This window comes from Aspergillus flavus, chromosome 7, assembly GCF_009017415.1.
Source record: "Aspergillus flavus chromosome 7, complete sequence".
In the NCBI taxonomy this organism is placed as follows: domain Eukaryota; kingdom Fungi; phylum Ascomycota; class Eurotiomycetes; order Eurotiales; family Aspergillaceae; genus Aspergillus; species Aspergillus flavus.
The window spans coordinates 2,041,942-2,055,846 of NC_092404.1; the positions used below are offsets into that span (position 1 = coordinate 2,041,942).

At 49.2% G+C, this 13,905-nt stretch overlaps 7 protein-coding genes across 7 annotated transcripts; all 7 read left to right on the forward strand.

Annotated features, from left to right (window-relative positions):
• Positions 1–147: 147 nt before the first annotated feature.
• Positions 148–1,095, forward strand: F9C07_5908 (Longin-like domain-containing protein). Its single transcript, XM_041294817.2, has 2 exons — positions 148–533; positions 635–1,095. Exons 1-2 carry the CDS (start codon positions 169–171, stop codon positions 873–875), a joined length of 606 nt encoding a protein of 201 aa, XP_041150451.1. The 5' UTR covers positions 148–168; the 3' UTR covers positions 876–1,095.
• Positions 1,096–1,477: 382 nt separating this feature from the next.
• Positions 1,478–4,965, forward strand: F9C07_5909 (putative DUF814 domain protein; the record flags this gene model as incomplete). Its single annotated transcript, XM_071511411.1, has 4 exons — positions 1,478–1,510; positions 1,577–1,651; positions 1,706–3,285; positions 3,336–4,965. The coding sequence occupies 4 exons, from the start codon at positions 1,478–1,480 to the stop codon at positions 4,963–4,965; spliced, it is 3,318 nt and encodes a 1,105-aa protein (XP_071367042.1).
• A 614-nt stretch (positions 4,966–5,579) lies between these two features.
• F9C07_5910 (translation initiation protein Sua5) lies at positions 5,580–6,884 on the forward strand (the record flags this gene model as incomplete). Its single annotated transcript, XM_041287253.1, has 1 exon — positions 5,580–6,884. One exon carries the CDS (start codon positions 5,580–5,582, stop codon positions 6,882–6,884), a length of 1,305 nt encoding a protein of 434 aa, XP_041150453.1.
• Positions 6,885–7,607: 723 nt separating this feature from the next.
• On the forward strand, positions 7,608–8,663 carry F9C07_5911 (adenosine deaminase; the record flags this gene model as incomplete). The annotated part of the gene is made up of 1 exon (XM_041294819.2): positions 7,608–8,663. The coding sequence occupies one exon, from the start codon at positions 7,608–7,610 to the stop codon at positions 8,661–8,663; it is 1,056 nt and encodes a 351-aa protein (XP_041150454.2).
• Positions 8,664–9,080: 417 nt separating this feature from the next.
• Positions 9,081–9,608, forward strand: F9C07_2103785 (GTP cyclohydrolase 1 type 2/Nif3; the record flags this gene model as incomplete). The annotated part of the gene is made up of 1 exon (XM_071508960.1): positions 9,081–9,608. The coding sequence occupies one exon, from the start codon at positions 9,081–9,083 to the stop codon at positions 9,606–9,608; it is 528 nt and encodes a 175-aa protein (XP_071367043.1).
• A 434-nt stretch (positions 9,609–10,042) lies between these two features.
• Positions 10,043–11,063, forward strand: F9C07_5913 (putative NADH-ubiquinone dehydrogenase 24 kDa subunit; the record flags this gene model as incomplete). The annotated part of the gene is made up of 3 exons (XM_071511412.1): positions 10,043–10,165; positions 10,306–10,596; positions 10,665–11,063. 3 exons carry the CDS (start codon positions 10,043–10,045, stop codon positions 11,061–11,063), a joined length of 813 nt encoding a protein of 270 aa, XP_071367044.1.
• A 1,070-nt stretch (positions 11,064–12,133) lies between these two features.
• On the forward strand, positions 12,134–13,525 carry F9C07_2062179 (D-amino acid oxidase; the record flags this gene model as incomplete). The annotated part of the gene is made up of 3 exons (XM_041287257.2): positions 12,134–12,760; positions 12,830–13,314; positions 13,375–13,525. The coding sequence occupies 3 exons, from the start codon at positions 12,134–12,136 to the stop codon at positions 13,523–13,525; spliced, it is 1,263 nt and encodes a 420-aa protein (XP_041150456.2).
• Positions 13,526–13,905: the final 380 nt, after the last annotated feature.

The window sequence follows — 13,905 nt, forward strand, 5'->3', positions numbered from 1 at the left end:
AAAACGGTGTCCTCCATCCTATACTCCGGAACAACATTAATACGACCTCCGGATACCGGCCAGCGTGACAGTAAATAGATAGTACCAACTACACACAAAGGCCGAGAACCACACACGCAATTCACAAACAAAAAAAAAAAAAAGAAAAGAGGATACCCCAATTACAAAATGCCCGGCTCCATGTCCCTCTTCTCCGTTAATGCCGTCCTCCTAATGTCGGCCGACGACGGCTCTCGCATCTTCGCCAAATACTACTCTCCGCCTCACCCCCCGGCCGGTGCTGCCCCCAATTCCACCGATTACCCCGGCGCAAACCCCTATCCCACGGTCAAAGAACAGAAGGCCTTCGAACAGGGTCTTCTCGAGAAGACAAACAAGCAGACTAGCGATGTGATCCTATACGACAACCGGATCGTCGTCTTCAAGATGGAGAGCGATGTCATGCTCTACGTTGTCGGGAGTGCTGATGAGAACGAAGTTCTGCTTTATAATGTCGTGTTGTCGTTGAGGGATGCTTTGGGTATCTTGTTCAAGTATGTTATCTTCTCCTGATTCTTGGTCTCGGCGTTGCGAGATACGACTGTGGGTATGGGAGGTTGGTGGAAGCTAACGTTTACTTTTTTCTCCGGGATAGGGGTGCTACTGACAAGCGCACGATTGTCGAGAACTATGATCTTGTTGCTTTGGCTATCGATGAGATCATTGATGATGGTATTATTCTCGAGACGGACCCTGTTCTTATCTCCTCGCGTGTGAGCCGTGCCCCTCAGGCCGATGCGCCGAATCTGAAGAGTATCGATCTGTCCGAACAAGGTCTGCTCAATGCCTGGGAGCTTGGAAAGAGGCGCTTGGCCGAGGGCTTGCGGCAGATGTAGAGGGCCTTACATACCACTTGGGCGTGTTTGAATTGGTTGATTTCTCGCATGGTTATGCATTTGATGTCTTATTTTATCCTTCTTCATTTAATACTATGTGGCTGGTCCCGGCGTGGTACTGTGCGTGTTGCTTATTTATTTCACGATGTTGATTGATTTATTTGATTGTCTCGTTCTTTTTCTTCGGGGGACACCTAAAGATTCTATAGAGATACTCCTTCATGATCTGATGCGGGTTTACACTTGTCATTTGTCGGCAGGGGAGGGCAATCCCTTGTCTCACACAGTCTCGAGATATCGCAAAAGAAACAAAGCAACAGAAGATCAGACAAACAGCATTCTAGCCATTGTACGGAGTAGAAAATACCCGAATTCAATCATGATATTCTCCACATTTTTGTGGGCTGGGCTTATGCGGTTAAAACCACTATCGAATGGCATGGAAAAGCGATCGATAAATAGTGAAAAACTGCCCCGCATACGTCACGCTCTTTGCCTACGCTGGTCCCATTTTGGTCTTTGCAAACTTCTTGCTCACCAGCCACTTTTCGCCGTACTGGCTCATTTTCCTGGAGTCTCAAGCTAAATTTAGAAAAAAAAAGATGAAGCAGCGATTCTCGTCGTTGGACGTTAAGGTATGCTTTGGCGGATGTTCATAACTTTGAACGGAACTCAGTTGGACTCATGCATGAACCTTTCAGGTCATCTCCCAGGAACTCGCTTCGGAGATCGTCAATTTGCGAGTGTCGAACATATATGATCTCTCATCGGTATGTGTTTTGTTTTCCAGCAACATTATATATCCAACTAACGCGGGTCATTGTCTCAAGAGGATCTTTTTGTTCAAACTTGCAAAACCAGATCATCGCAAGCAGCTCATCGTCGACTCAGGCTTCCGATGCCATGTCACCCAATACTCGCGGGCGACGGCTTCCATGCCATCCCCTTTCGTGACCCGCATGCGCAAATTTCTTAGATCGCGACGCATCACTTCGGTTAAGCAGATCGGCACTGATCGCATTATTGACATCTCGTTCAGCGATGGCATGTACCACATGTTCTTGGAGTTCTTTGCGGGGGGAAACATCATTATCACCGACCGCGAACATAATATCTTGGCTCTATACCGCCAGGTCTCTGTTAGCGAGGGAGAGGAGGCGAGAGTTGGAATTCAGTACACGGTGACGAACAAGCAGAACTACCACGGGATCCCGGAAATCACGTTAGACAGGATCAGGGAGACACTGGAGAAGGCGAAAGCACTATTTGCGCGTGAGGACGGAGCACCAAAAAAGTCAAAGAAGAAAAATGCGGACGTGTTAAGGAAGGCTCTCTCACAAGGCTTCCCAGAATACCCTCCCCTTTTGCTGGACCATGCTTTTGTGACAAAGGAGGTTGATCCAACAACACCATTGGATAAGGTACTACAGGATGAAAGCCTACTTCAGGAAGTCAACGGTGTTTTGCAGGAGGCCCAGAATGAGAATACAAGACTTTCAACGCAAGAGAGTCATCCTGGTTACATTGTTGCGAAAGACGATAACCGCAGTGTTTCTCAGTCGGCTAATGAGAATGAGAAGCCTTCGGAGACAGGCAACCTTCTCTACGAGGATTTCCACCCATTCAAGCCTCGGCAGTTTGAAGGGAAACCGGGTATTAGCATTTTGGAATTTCCCTCGTTGAATGCCACGGTTGACGAATATTTCTCTTCGATCGAGACTCAGAAGCTAGAGTCTCGGCTTACAGAGCGCGAGGAGGCAGCGAAGAGAAAGCTTGAGGCAGTGAGACAAGAACACGAGAAGAAAATAGGTGCCCTCAAAGAACAACAAGAGCTGCATATTCGCAAAGCAAGTGCGATCGAGGATAATGTCTATCGTGTCCAAGAAGCCATGGATGCGGTTAATGGCTTGATCGCTCAGGGCATGGACTGGGTAGAAATCGCACGTCTTATCGAAATGGAGCAGAGCCGAGGAAATCCTGTGGCGAGAATTATCAAACTACCCTTGAAACTCCATGAAAACACGATCACGTTGCTCCTTGGAGAAGCCGGCGACGAACAAGATGAAGGAGACGAGCTATTCTCGAGCGACGAGTCTGAGGAATCCGAGGACGAGCAGGATAATGGCGAAAGCCAACAACCCCCGTCGGTACTGACTATTGACATCGATCTGGGTATCTCTCCATGGGCGAATGCGAAGCAGTACTATGAGCAGAAGAAACAGGCTGCCGTTAAGGAACAAAGGACGGCCCAGTCATCTACCAAAGCGCTCAAAAGCCACGAAAAGAAAGTAACGGAAGACCTTAAACGGGGCATGAAAAAAGAGAAACAAACTCTCCGGCAAACTCGACAACCCTTCTGGTTTGAAAAGTTCCTCTTCTTCATCTCTTCGGAAGGATACCTTGTCCTGGGGTAAGTTCTGTTATTACTCCCTTCACAAGGATGTGTCCTAACTATTGCAGTGGTCGAGACGCTATGCAGAGCGAGTTGCTCTACCGCCGCCATCTTAAGAAAGGGGATATCTTCGTGCATGCGGATTTGGAAGGAGCTAGACCTATGATTGTCAAAAATAGATCGAAAGACCCTACCGCGCCAATACCACCAAGCACCCTTTCACAGGCTGGCAATCTATGCGTTGCCACATCGAGTGCATGGGATTCCAAAGCTGTCATGTCTGCATGGTGGGTCCAGGCCAGTCAGATAACAAAAACAGCTGAAGTGGGAGGGCTTCTCCCCATGGGAGATTTCTTGGTCAAGGGAGAGAAGAACTTCCTTGCGCCGTCGCAACTCGTTTTAGGTTTCGGAGTGACATTCCAAATCAGCAAAGACAGCCTGAAAAACCACAAAACCCACTTTGTTGACGAGCCTGAGGCGCCGGAGGCAACCAGAGAGGGTGGTCACGAGCAAGCTGGGGAAAGCACACAGCGATCTGAGCAACAACAGGAGACAGAGGAAGCTCATAAACCTTCCCTGGACCCTACAGAACAAGCTGAAGAGCAAAGTTCGGACTCAGAAAACGAACAAGACAATGCTGATTCACTTCCCGCTCGAAACCCATTACAGCGTGGACCGTCGGAGTCTCCTCATACTGAAGTCGCACAGGAGGGAGAAAAGGATACCGGATCTGATGGTGAAGAGGTTGCAGATGAGCCAGAAGAGCAAGCGGATGTGTTGGATGAGGAAGAAGCAGAGGCAGCTTCAGCAGATGCGCCAGCGGAAGATGAAAGTGAACACCGGCTCTCCGCAACGGCCAGGCAATCGCCTCGGAAGGGGAAGTCTCCTGATTCGTCCGAGGCTGGCCAACAAGCACCCGGCAAGAACTCAACTGCCAAAGCAACCAACGCCAAACAGGCACCGCCACCTACCCGAGGCAAGAAAGGGAAAGCCAAGAAAGCGGCCGCTAAGTACGCTGATCAGGATGATGAAGATCGTGAACTAGCTCTTCGTTTGCTTGGGGCCAACAAAGGCAAAGCTAGTAAGGCTGCTGCCGCCGCCGAAGCTAAGGCGAATCGCGAGAAAGAAGCTGAGGCACAGAAGAAGCGTCGTCAGGCGCAGCATGAACGTGCTGCAGAAGCCGAACGCAGACGACAGGCCCTGCTTGAGGAAGGTGGTGATGATTACGATGAAGAGACGGCTGCCGCAGAGGCAGCAGACCTTGAGTGGATCCCAGCATTGATTGGGACGCCTCGTCCTGAGGATGAGATTCTTGCAGCCATTCCAGTCTGTGCTCCCTGGTCAGCATTGAGTCGATACCGATACAAGGTCAAACTGCAGCCAGGTACGGTGAAGAAGGGTAAGGCCGTCAAGGAGATACTCGGACGATGGGTGGCTGAGACCACCACTGGCAAGGTTAAGAAGGAATATGCTGAAGAAGCTGGCATCAGCATTGCTGATGCAGAGAAACTCCGGGCTCGGGAAGGTGATGTGATCAAGGCATGGAAAGAGACCGAGATCATCAACAGCGTTCCCGTTGGGAAGGTGCGAATTATGCTTGGAGCTGGCGGTGGAGGAGGCGATAGTAAAGGAAAAGGAAAAGGTGGTGGCAGTGGTAACAAAGGTGGAAAGGGTGGAAAGGGTGGAAAGAAGAAATAGACTACGATCTTGTACATAGCCTTTGGCATGTTGTATTATTATTCTTCTATATACATACACCTTGGATGGTTACAATGTCCACCATCCTGAATCAACGTTCGGGTCACGTATGAAGATCTGCTAACGAAACCTTTTCACTCTGAGCCTCTCCGAAGTACTTCTTATTATTATATAGCCTTCCATCTCCATTGCAAGAGCTAGCACTTACACTATATCAGAGTGAACTTGTATGCATTGCATTCACAGTCCTTCTGCTTAGTCATACATGCAATCGACGTCATCGGAAAGATCAAATTTTCGGCAGGTTCAAAGACCGCAATTAGCGACATCAGTCTTTTCGCAAAATCTCTATCTAGTTTGGTAAGTCCCTCAAGGAGGGGCGTCTGGTCTGGACGGACTCCACTTGGAATTTACCTAACAAATAAGGCTTTGTAGGGCCGAAAACGCTCTCCCCCACCACCCAATCTATTCGCGTTTTGAGTCACCCCGCGACACTCGTCCGTACTTCTGAAGTTTTGCCGACTATATCAGCGAAGCTGGTTTCCTCCCTCTCTCGCCTTGTCGCTGGCGGCTGTCCGCGCAGCTTTACGAGGTTTTTGAGCATTACCACCACCATGTCGTCCAAGGAGAAAACTCGGATCTTGTCGGTCCGCCGATTGAATAAAGAAGGCCTTGGCAATAAATCCCTTTCAGAGTGGTGGGATAGCGAGCGCAGCAACAAAACGGCAGAAGCTGCCGCGATTGAGGAGGCTGCTCTGCTCCTTCGGACGAGCAATATTCCGGTTGCATTTCCTACAGAGACAGTGTACGGTTTGGGAGCTGATGCGACACGAAGCGATGCGGTGCAAGGGATCTACAAGGCCAAGCAAAGACCGTCGGACAATCCGTTAATTGTGCATATCGACTCACTCGAAATGTTGGAACGGCTACTCAACCCGCAGGAATCGGGTTCTACGAGCGCATCCGACAGCCCGAGAAACACAATTCCTTCCGTCTATCAATCCTTGATCGCCCGTTTCTGGCCAGGTCCTCTTACGATTCTTCTTCCGAATCCATCTGGATCGCTTCTCGCGAAGGAAGTTACTTCTAAACTGACGACTTTTGGGGCGCGCATGCCTTCTTCGCCGCTTGCACGGCTACTGATCCATGTTGCGGACCGGCCGCTGGCGGCACCCTCGGCGAACGCATCGACCAAACCATCCCCGACAGCGGCCGAGCATGTGTATCATGATCTTCAGGGCCGTATCGAGCTAATCCTTGATGGTGGCTCTTGCGGTGTGGGTGTTGAGAGCACCGTGGTTGATGGTCTGTGTGACCCTCCAGCCATTCTGCGACCAGGCGGTATTGGCATTGAAGAGATCCGGACATGCGCCGGCTGGGAAAATGTACAACTTGGATACCACGATGGTACCCTCGACGTTAAGGAGATTCCTCGTGCACCGGGCATGAAATACCGACACTATTCTCCCAAGGCACGTGTGGTACTTTTCGAGGCTGGCTCCAAGGAGCAGTCTGTCACCAAGCATATCCGCAAGGACCTGGAAGACACGGCGATTGGAGCACATATGATTGGTATTGTACGAACGAAGCACTGGAAGCGGGGTCTCGGATTATTATCTGATGAAGAGATTGAGAAAACTCTCAAGCCCCTTCCGTCATTGATCGACGGCCTTGCGGGATTCTCTGTTCCCATCACGGGCAATCCCGGTCGTAGTCCTGCGTTCAAGGAGGCTTTTGATTGTCATCTTGGGCCCGACGTCGAGTCCATTGCGCGCGGGCTATTTGCGGCGCTGCGGGCCATGGATGAAATGGAGGTGGATGTCATCTATGTAGAGGGCATCTCGGATCAACAAGGCGATCGCGCAGCTGCCGTCATGAACCGTCTCCGTAAAGCTGCGGGGGCAGAATTGCGAGTCTAGATGTATAGGCTACAGCTAAAAAGGTAGACGATGCTCTGATTACATATTTTCCCTTCTTCCTGGTACCTGGTTATAGATAGAGCTTACTATTGCGTTTATAATTCAAAATACGAAATTGAGATGATCCCCACGAAGATAACAGTAATTTATTCTCTTTTATCTCCGCTCTCCGGCGCTCAGAAGTCGGAAGTCTCCGACCCCTCATGACCATCTACGATTATACTAGGGCTTGGGTCGGCTTATCAGATTGCGTCTTATCTGGACTGAAGATTTGGTGAAAGTTCATGTGGGTCACTTGATTAGAAGACATGGATTTTAAATTTCACCAATGTGAAATACCTTGTACCTGCTATGTATTCAAAATTTTCGACTTTCTTGGTAGCCCAATACTATCACACCATGAACGGATATTGGTTTTTGATTAGTTCAGTAAGTCCACTTGACTAAAGTACTACTTGAAATTTGAAACAAGCAGGAAACAGAAATTAAGATTCTTCATTAATTTGTATACATGATCCATATAATGAGTAGTTGACTCAAACTTCAGATCGGCATATCAAGGGTCACAACTTGGAAGCCTCAAACATCCTTTCTCTTTATATAATCTTTTTTTATAAGACACTCTTGTTGTACATACACCCTCTTATAAAATTTTAAACCCATCTAGACCACTATTTTTACATTATCTTCTGATTTAAACCCGTACAGTCTCAAGACAAAACAATGTGCAAATCCGATCTCCACGACTTCTTGCACGGTCTCCCCAAATGCGAGCACCACGTCCATCTAGAAGGCTGTCTAGCCCCCGACCTAATCTTCGAACTGGCCAAGAGAAACAACGTCTCACTCCCTAATGAACCAGCCTACGAGTCCATCGAGACTCTCAGCCACCGCTATGGCCATTTCACATCTCTCGACGACTTCCTGCGCTTCTACTTCATCGGCATGTCAGTACTACACCATGAATCCGACTTCGCAGACCTCGCCTGGGCCTATTTCCAAAAAGCCCACGCCGACGGCGTCCACCACGCAGAAGTCTTCTTCGACCCACAAGTCCACCGAGACCGGGGAATCCCCTACGAGACCATCGTCTCAGGCTTCGTAGCCGGCTGCCAGCGCGCCGAAAGGGAATTAGGTCTAACGACCCGTCTCATCCTGTGCTTCGTGCGCCATCTTCCCGTCGACAACGCCGCACGGGTGTACCAGGAAGCCCTGGATCAGGAACACTTCGACAACGAGGTCGTCCATGGACTAGGCTGGTCGTCGACGGAAGTCGGACCCCCGAAGGACATGTTCCGGGAACTGTATTCGTCGGCCTCGGCGAAAGGGATCAGGCTGACGGCTCATGCCGGCGAGGAGGGTGATCCGTCGTATATTAGTGCTGCGCTGGAGCTGGGCGCGCAGCGTATCGACCATGGGATTAGGCTTGTGGAGGATCCTGTGCTTATGGAGAAGGTGGTGAGGGATCGGATTATGTTGACTGTTTGTCCGATTTCGAATCTGCAGTTGCGTTGTGTCGAGTCTATTGCGCATGTCCCTATTCGTAAGTTCTTGGATGCGGGTGTTATGTTCTCTATTAATAGTGATGATCCGGCGTATTTTGGAGGGTATATTTTGGATAATTATTGTGCTGTGCAGGAGGCGTTTCAGCTGACGGTGGATGAGTGGAGGGTTATTGCTGAGAATAGTATTAAGGGGAGCTGGATTGGGGAGGAGAGGAAGACGGAGCTGTTGAAGCGTATTAATGATCATGTGCAAAGACATGTTGCTGCTGTTTAACTGGGTGGCTTTTCCTCTAGATGTACGATATATACAGGCTACTTTTACTAAATTATACTCACCTCGCACAGTCCTGCTCATAGAACAATCTAGCCTATATATTTCTGTGTAGGGTTTAGTTAAAATATCATGTGTACCATGTTAGGAATCGATACTGTCCCAATTGCAAAGTAACCAATGTGACTAGGTATAAAAGAAAGTATATGGTTCTACAAAGAAAGATTAGATTGAAGGCCGGATAGTAGAAATCGTGGAGTTATTTGTAGACTATTCAAATACGCATGGTTTCGAAGAAGTCTACGCAAAGATTACTAACGGACAGCACCAGTTGCCAAGAACAGGACGAATCACTGGAGGAGTACCCAACAAGATAGGGTACATCTTATTCATTAGCAATTTATCCCAGATAATAAGCAAATGCGCCCAACCATCCCCTCCTCTCTCACCCTGATAGGTTGCAGAGCCGTCTTGCGACCCCAACACAACTCCATCCGTCGCGGGTTCCGTCAGTCACCAGCTACTACTATTCTCCATTCCCCCTCACGCTCTATACCCGCCGCAAAAACCACCAACTACATCTATCAGAGAAGAACCATGTCCTCAGACTCAGCCCCAGCCTCGGGCCGCTACAAACTCGTTTTCTTCGTCCCGCATTCCCACCTCGAAGCGTGTAAAGAGGCCATCTTCGCGACCGGGGCAGGGACCTTCCCGGGCGGCAAATATACCAAGTGCTGCTTCCAGATGCCGGGTCAAGGCCAATTCCTGCCGTCTGATGAAGCCAACCCCGCGATTGGAGCTGCAGGGGCGTTAGAGACGGTGGAGGAGATGAAGGTCGAAGTGATGTGTTTCGGTCGGAGCATCATGTTGCAGGCGGTAGATGCGTTGATCAAGGCGCATCCGTACGAGGAGGTTGCCTATGAGGTCTATAAACTCGAGGAAGTATGAAAAGGGCGCCGTCACTATAGGATTAGTACTTAGGGGAGAGGGGAGTTGATGGTTAATAACGATGACGGTGTTATATGCATAACGGGCGTTTATAGTTGTGATTGATCGGGGTCTCAATGGAGACAAACTGAGTTAGCAACCCATTGGTACCAATGATTTTCTTGGTGGTAATTCAGATCAATATTGAAAATGAAATCACTTTCATGTAGTAGTTGAAGTTGTAGTCACTGATATATGAACCCTCTCTCAATTGGGGGTTAGTAATGAATGATTGGCACACAAGGCGGGAGTAATCTGTCGCCGCTGATTGGCCAACCGCAGCTCCCGCAAAACGCCTCTTCGACTCCAAATCGATCGTCCACCTTCAATAATCAATCCATCAGTGTCGCTCTCCTCCTCCCCCGTCCACTCATATCCCCTCTCTCCCGCCAGCAATGGCTTCGAAATTCTTCCCCGCCGTCCCTCGGGTCGGTCGTCAGTTCTTCCAGCGCGCCCCCAAGACTCAATGCAGACCGTTCTCGGCTGGTCCGCAACGTTGCAGCGACTCCCTTTCCGTGGTACGTTCACATTATCTTTGCGATAGCCCATTGAAGAATATTGGCGGTCGCAATCTTTTCGGATACCTTGCTTTTCCTCAATGGGTGCAAAGATGAAGGGGTGTTTGAGACCGTGTCTTTGCTGACCGATAGATTCCCAGCACCGCAACAAGCCTACCAACAACCCGAGCATCCCGTTCACGTTCAACGAGCAGAACCAACGATTGATCGATGAGATCCTCAAGCGCTATCCTCCCCAGTACAAGAAGGCCGCCGTCATGCCTCTCCTGGATCTGGGCCAGCGTCAGCACGGCTTCACCAGCATTAGCGTCATGAACGAGGTCGCCCGCCTCCTGGAGATGCCCCCCATGCGTGTCTACGAAGTCGCTACTTTCTATACCATGTACAACCGTGAGCCTGTTGGCAAATACTTTGTTCAGCTTTGCACAACGGTATGAGAACCATTGTCTTTTACTGGTTTGGTTTAATAAGTGACATCTGCTGACGTGATTGGGACCAGACGCCATGCCAGCTCGGAGGCTGCGGCAGCACCAAGATCCTTGAAGCTATCCAGGAACACCTCGGCATCACCCCCGGACACACCACCGAGGATGGACTCTTCACCTTGCTTGAAGTCGAGTGCTTGGGCGCCTGTGTCAACGCCCCTATGGTCCAGATCAACGACGATTACTACGAGGATCTTACTCCCGAGTCCATGAAGACTCTCCTCACCGCACTCAAGGAGTCCGCGACTGCCACCGACGCCGGCAAGACCGTCCAGATTCCTGCCCCTGGCCCAATGAGTGGAAGAAACACCTGTGAGAACAGCGCCGGACTGACAAACCTAAAGAACCCTGTGTGGGATCCGGAGACGATGATGAGAAAGGACGGTGCTTTGGACCAGCCTCAGCAGCAATAAATATATGACAAATCATAATTTCATCTCAAGAAGTTCATTCTGACTCGATGCGTTGGAGTCGGGATTATCCTTTCGCGTTTCTAGTTTATTTTCCCTGGCCGGTAGACACGGGACAGGACCGCCAGATGTCGATTATGTACAGTATGCTTGTTTGATGTTTTTCTTCGAAAAGTCAAACATTGATGGTAGAGACTACCATAGAAGTTCTATTTAGCAGTACCCAATGCAGTTTTCGTTTCTCGAATCCCTGATTACCCCCCTTCCAAGGCATGTTTGCAACAACCAACGCAGTACGTCAATTCCCGAATATACTCAGGAAAAGGTCCATGATACGTATAATAGACGTAAGATTAAGCATAAGGATCCCAACCCCAACAAATCAAGCAGGTACACCACCCTCCCCGAGATCGTCAACCAGGCCAGCAAACATGCCAGCCGCCGGGACAACTGAACAAATAACAACCAGACCCACGGGTGAAGTCGGATAGGGTTAGAGTCTAGACCGGGTTGTATATGCCTTAGAACACTGGATTCTGCAGAAGACGGAATGCAGTATACGGGATCCTGCAGCAATTGCACAGACCAATCTATATTTGTCAATTGTCTGATGATCGTCCTGTACGGCGTAATGCGAAGGCTTATATCACGCTGTGTTATACATATATCATGCCCCACAAGTACACCGAGACGTAGAATATCCAGGGGGTGTTGAGATTCGAAAGCCACTGGAGAGGTACTCTAAGCAAATTGATCTATCAGAACGACGTATAATATGCTGATTGCAATGTGTACAACGATTGTGGCGGCGAATTTTGTTGAACTGCGTGGAAGGAGTAAGATTGTACCGTTCTTGAAACAGCGGTAGCCTTCGAAGGAATCAATAAAACCATATCTATGCATAACAATGGTCTGGCATGGTGTATTTTGATGGATGTACATGTTTGCGAGTACAAGAACTGCTCTTATAAAGAGCACACCGTGTCTCCTATCTGTGTGCACTTGGTGTAGAAACTCGAAACCAAGAGCATTTCTCTCTAAGCCAAACTTCAATACAAATATTTCTTCCTCCAATGGCTACAAGAATCACCCTGAACGCTATCTTATCCTATCTAGAAGAGCTAACGCTCTCTACAACCGTAGAGATACCCGAAAGCCCCAAGAAAGCGCAAAACCGCTCCAAGCATGTCCTTGTCATTGGGGGCGGCGTTGGCGGTCTGATGACGGCTTGGATTCTCCTTGACAAGGGCTACCGCGTCACCGTCGTGTCTAAGGAATGGGCAAGTCTCGCGAAGCCGTTGACCTCGCAGATTGCTCGTGCTTTATGGGAGTACCCACCTGGTGGGTGCGGCATCACAGAGATTGAGACACCGTTGTTCGGGTGCTCAACTCTGGAGCAGTATCGGGAGTGGGCTTTGCAGAGTTTTGAGTTCTATCGGTTGATGGCGGACCGGGATGAGCTTATTGGTGATGGTCTGGAACGGGCTGCTGGGGCTGGGAAGTTTGGGGCGAAGATGAAGACCTTGTTTCAGTTCTTTCAGCACCCGATTGAGGAGGAGTCCCGTGTCCATGGACGTGATGACAGGCATTGTGACAAGTATTTTGAAATGAAGACACTGGACAAGAGCGTGGATTCGCCCTTCAGGGATCAGTTGAAAGTCAATTATCACTGCATGGCTGATGCCAATGGTGGAAAGAATGTTAATTCACGAGTGTTGGGAGATTTAGTGGACCGGAAGAAATAGTTTAATGTTGCTTGCGCATATTAGCATCCAGCCCCTATGATTGATACTGATGTTGCTATGGCATTTCTGATGAGACTTGTTCAAAGCAAAGGGGTGGTTTTAGAGGCTAGAGAGATTATTGGTGATCTCCGGCTCCATGAGCGAGAGCTACTGAGTGATTATCATGCCGATATCATTGTCAATGCAAGCGGCATAGGAGCCCGTGAGCTTGCAACCGATAGTCAGATATTCCCCGTCCGCGGAGCAGTCAAGAAGATCAGGAGGCCGGAGGGTTATCCAGCGGACCATGCGTTCCTCCTTCCAGCTCAGATGAATCATGATGGCTATGGCTCGGTGAGCAAGACGGTCTTCATTGTTCCCCGTAACGATGATACACTTGTGATCGGCTCAATCACTCAATGCAATAACTGGCAGCTGAACCTCTCACCTGACTCTACTGAAGTCAAGGCGATGTGGGAACGGACGACTGAGTTTCTGCCGGTCTTCGAGGATGCAGACCATGAGGTATAGTCTCTTGCACAAGGCTTGCACCCCTTCTCTCATTTGAATGTCAGAGACTCCGCTGATAGTCGAGCGAATACATGCCGGATCGTTCATAACTATAGCCATGGTGGGTCGGGATGGACTCTTGCGATTGGCTGTGCGAGGACTTGCGTACGTTTGATTGAGGAGATTCTTGATACAGGCAGGTCAGCAAATGCAGAAGTATGCAGGTTGTAAGAGACTGGGAAAGACATACATACATACCTGAGTGTGATCTGAAAGATATGACCTGCTAATGGATGATAATGGGAATCGCTGGTTTGAGGAATGGGGTTTTGATATGACCTTTGTTATTTCTATCCTCCAACGAGTTCCATATAACTGTCTTATCTAATGTCTATAACGTTTTCATACCTGTTCTATTTTCCTATACCCGTGCATGGCGAAATGCTGTTCAGAGTATCGGGACTTCGGTCTCCGGCAGCCTCTTGAAACCCCATTCACCACTAATTCACCAACTCAACCAGCTAACAACTGCTCTGCCCGCACAAACCAAACTGGTTTCTTTCAAAGCCAAGTGCATATATTCACGCAAAAACACAAAATGAAAGAATCAC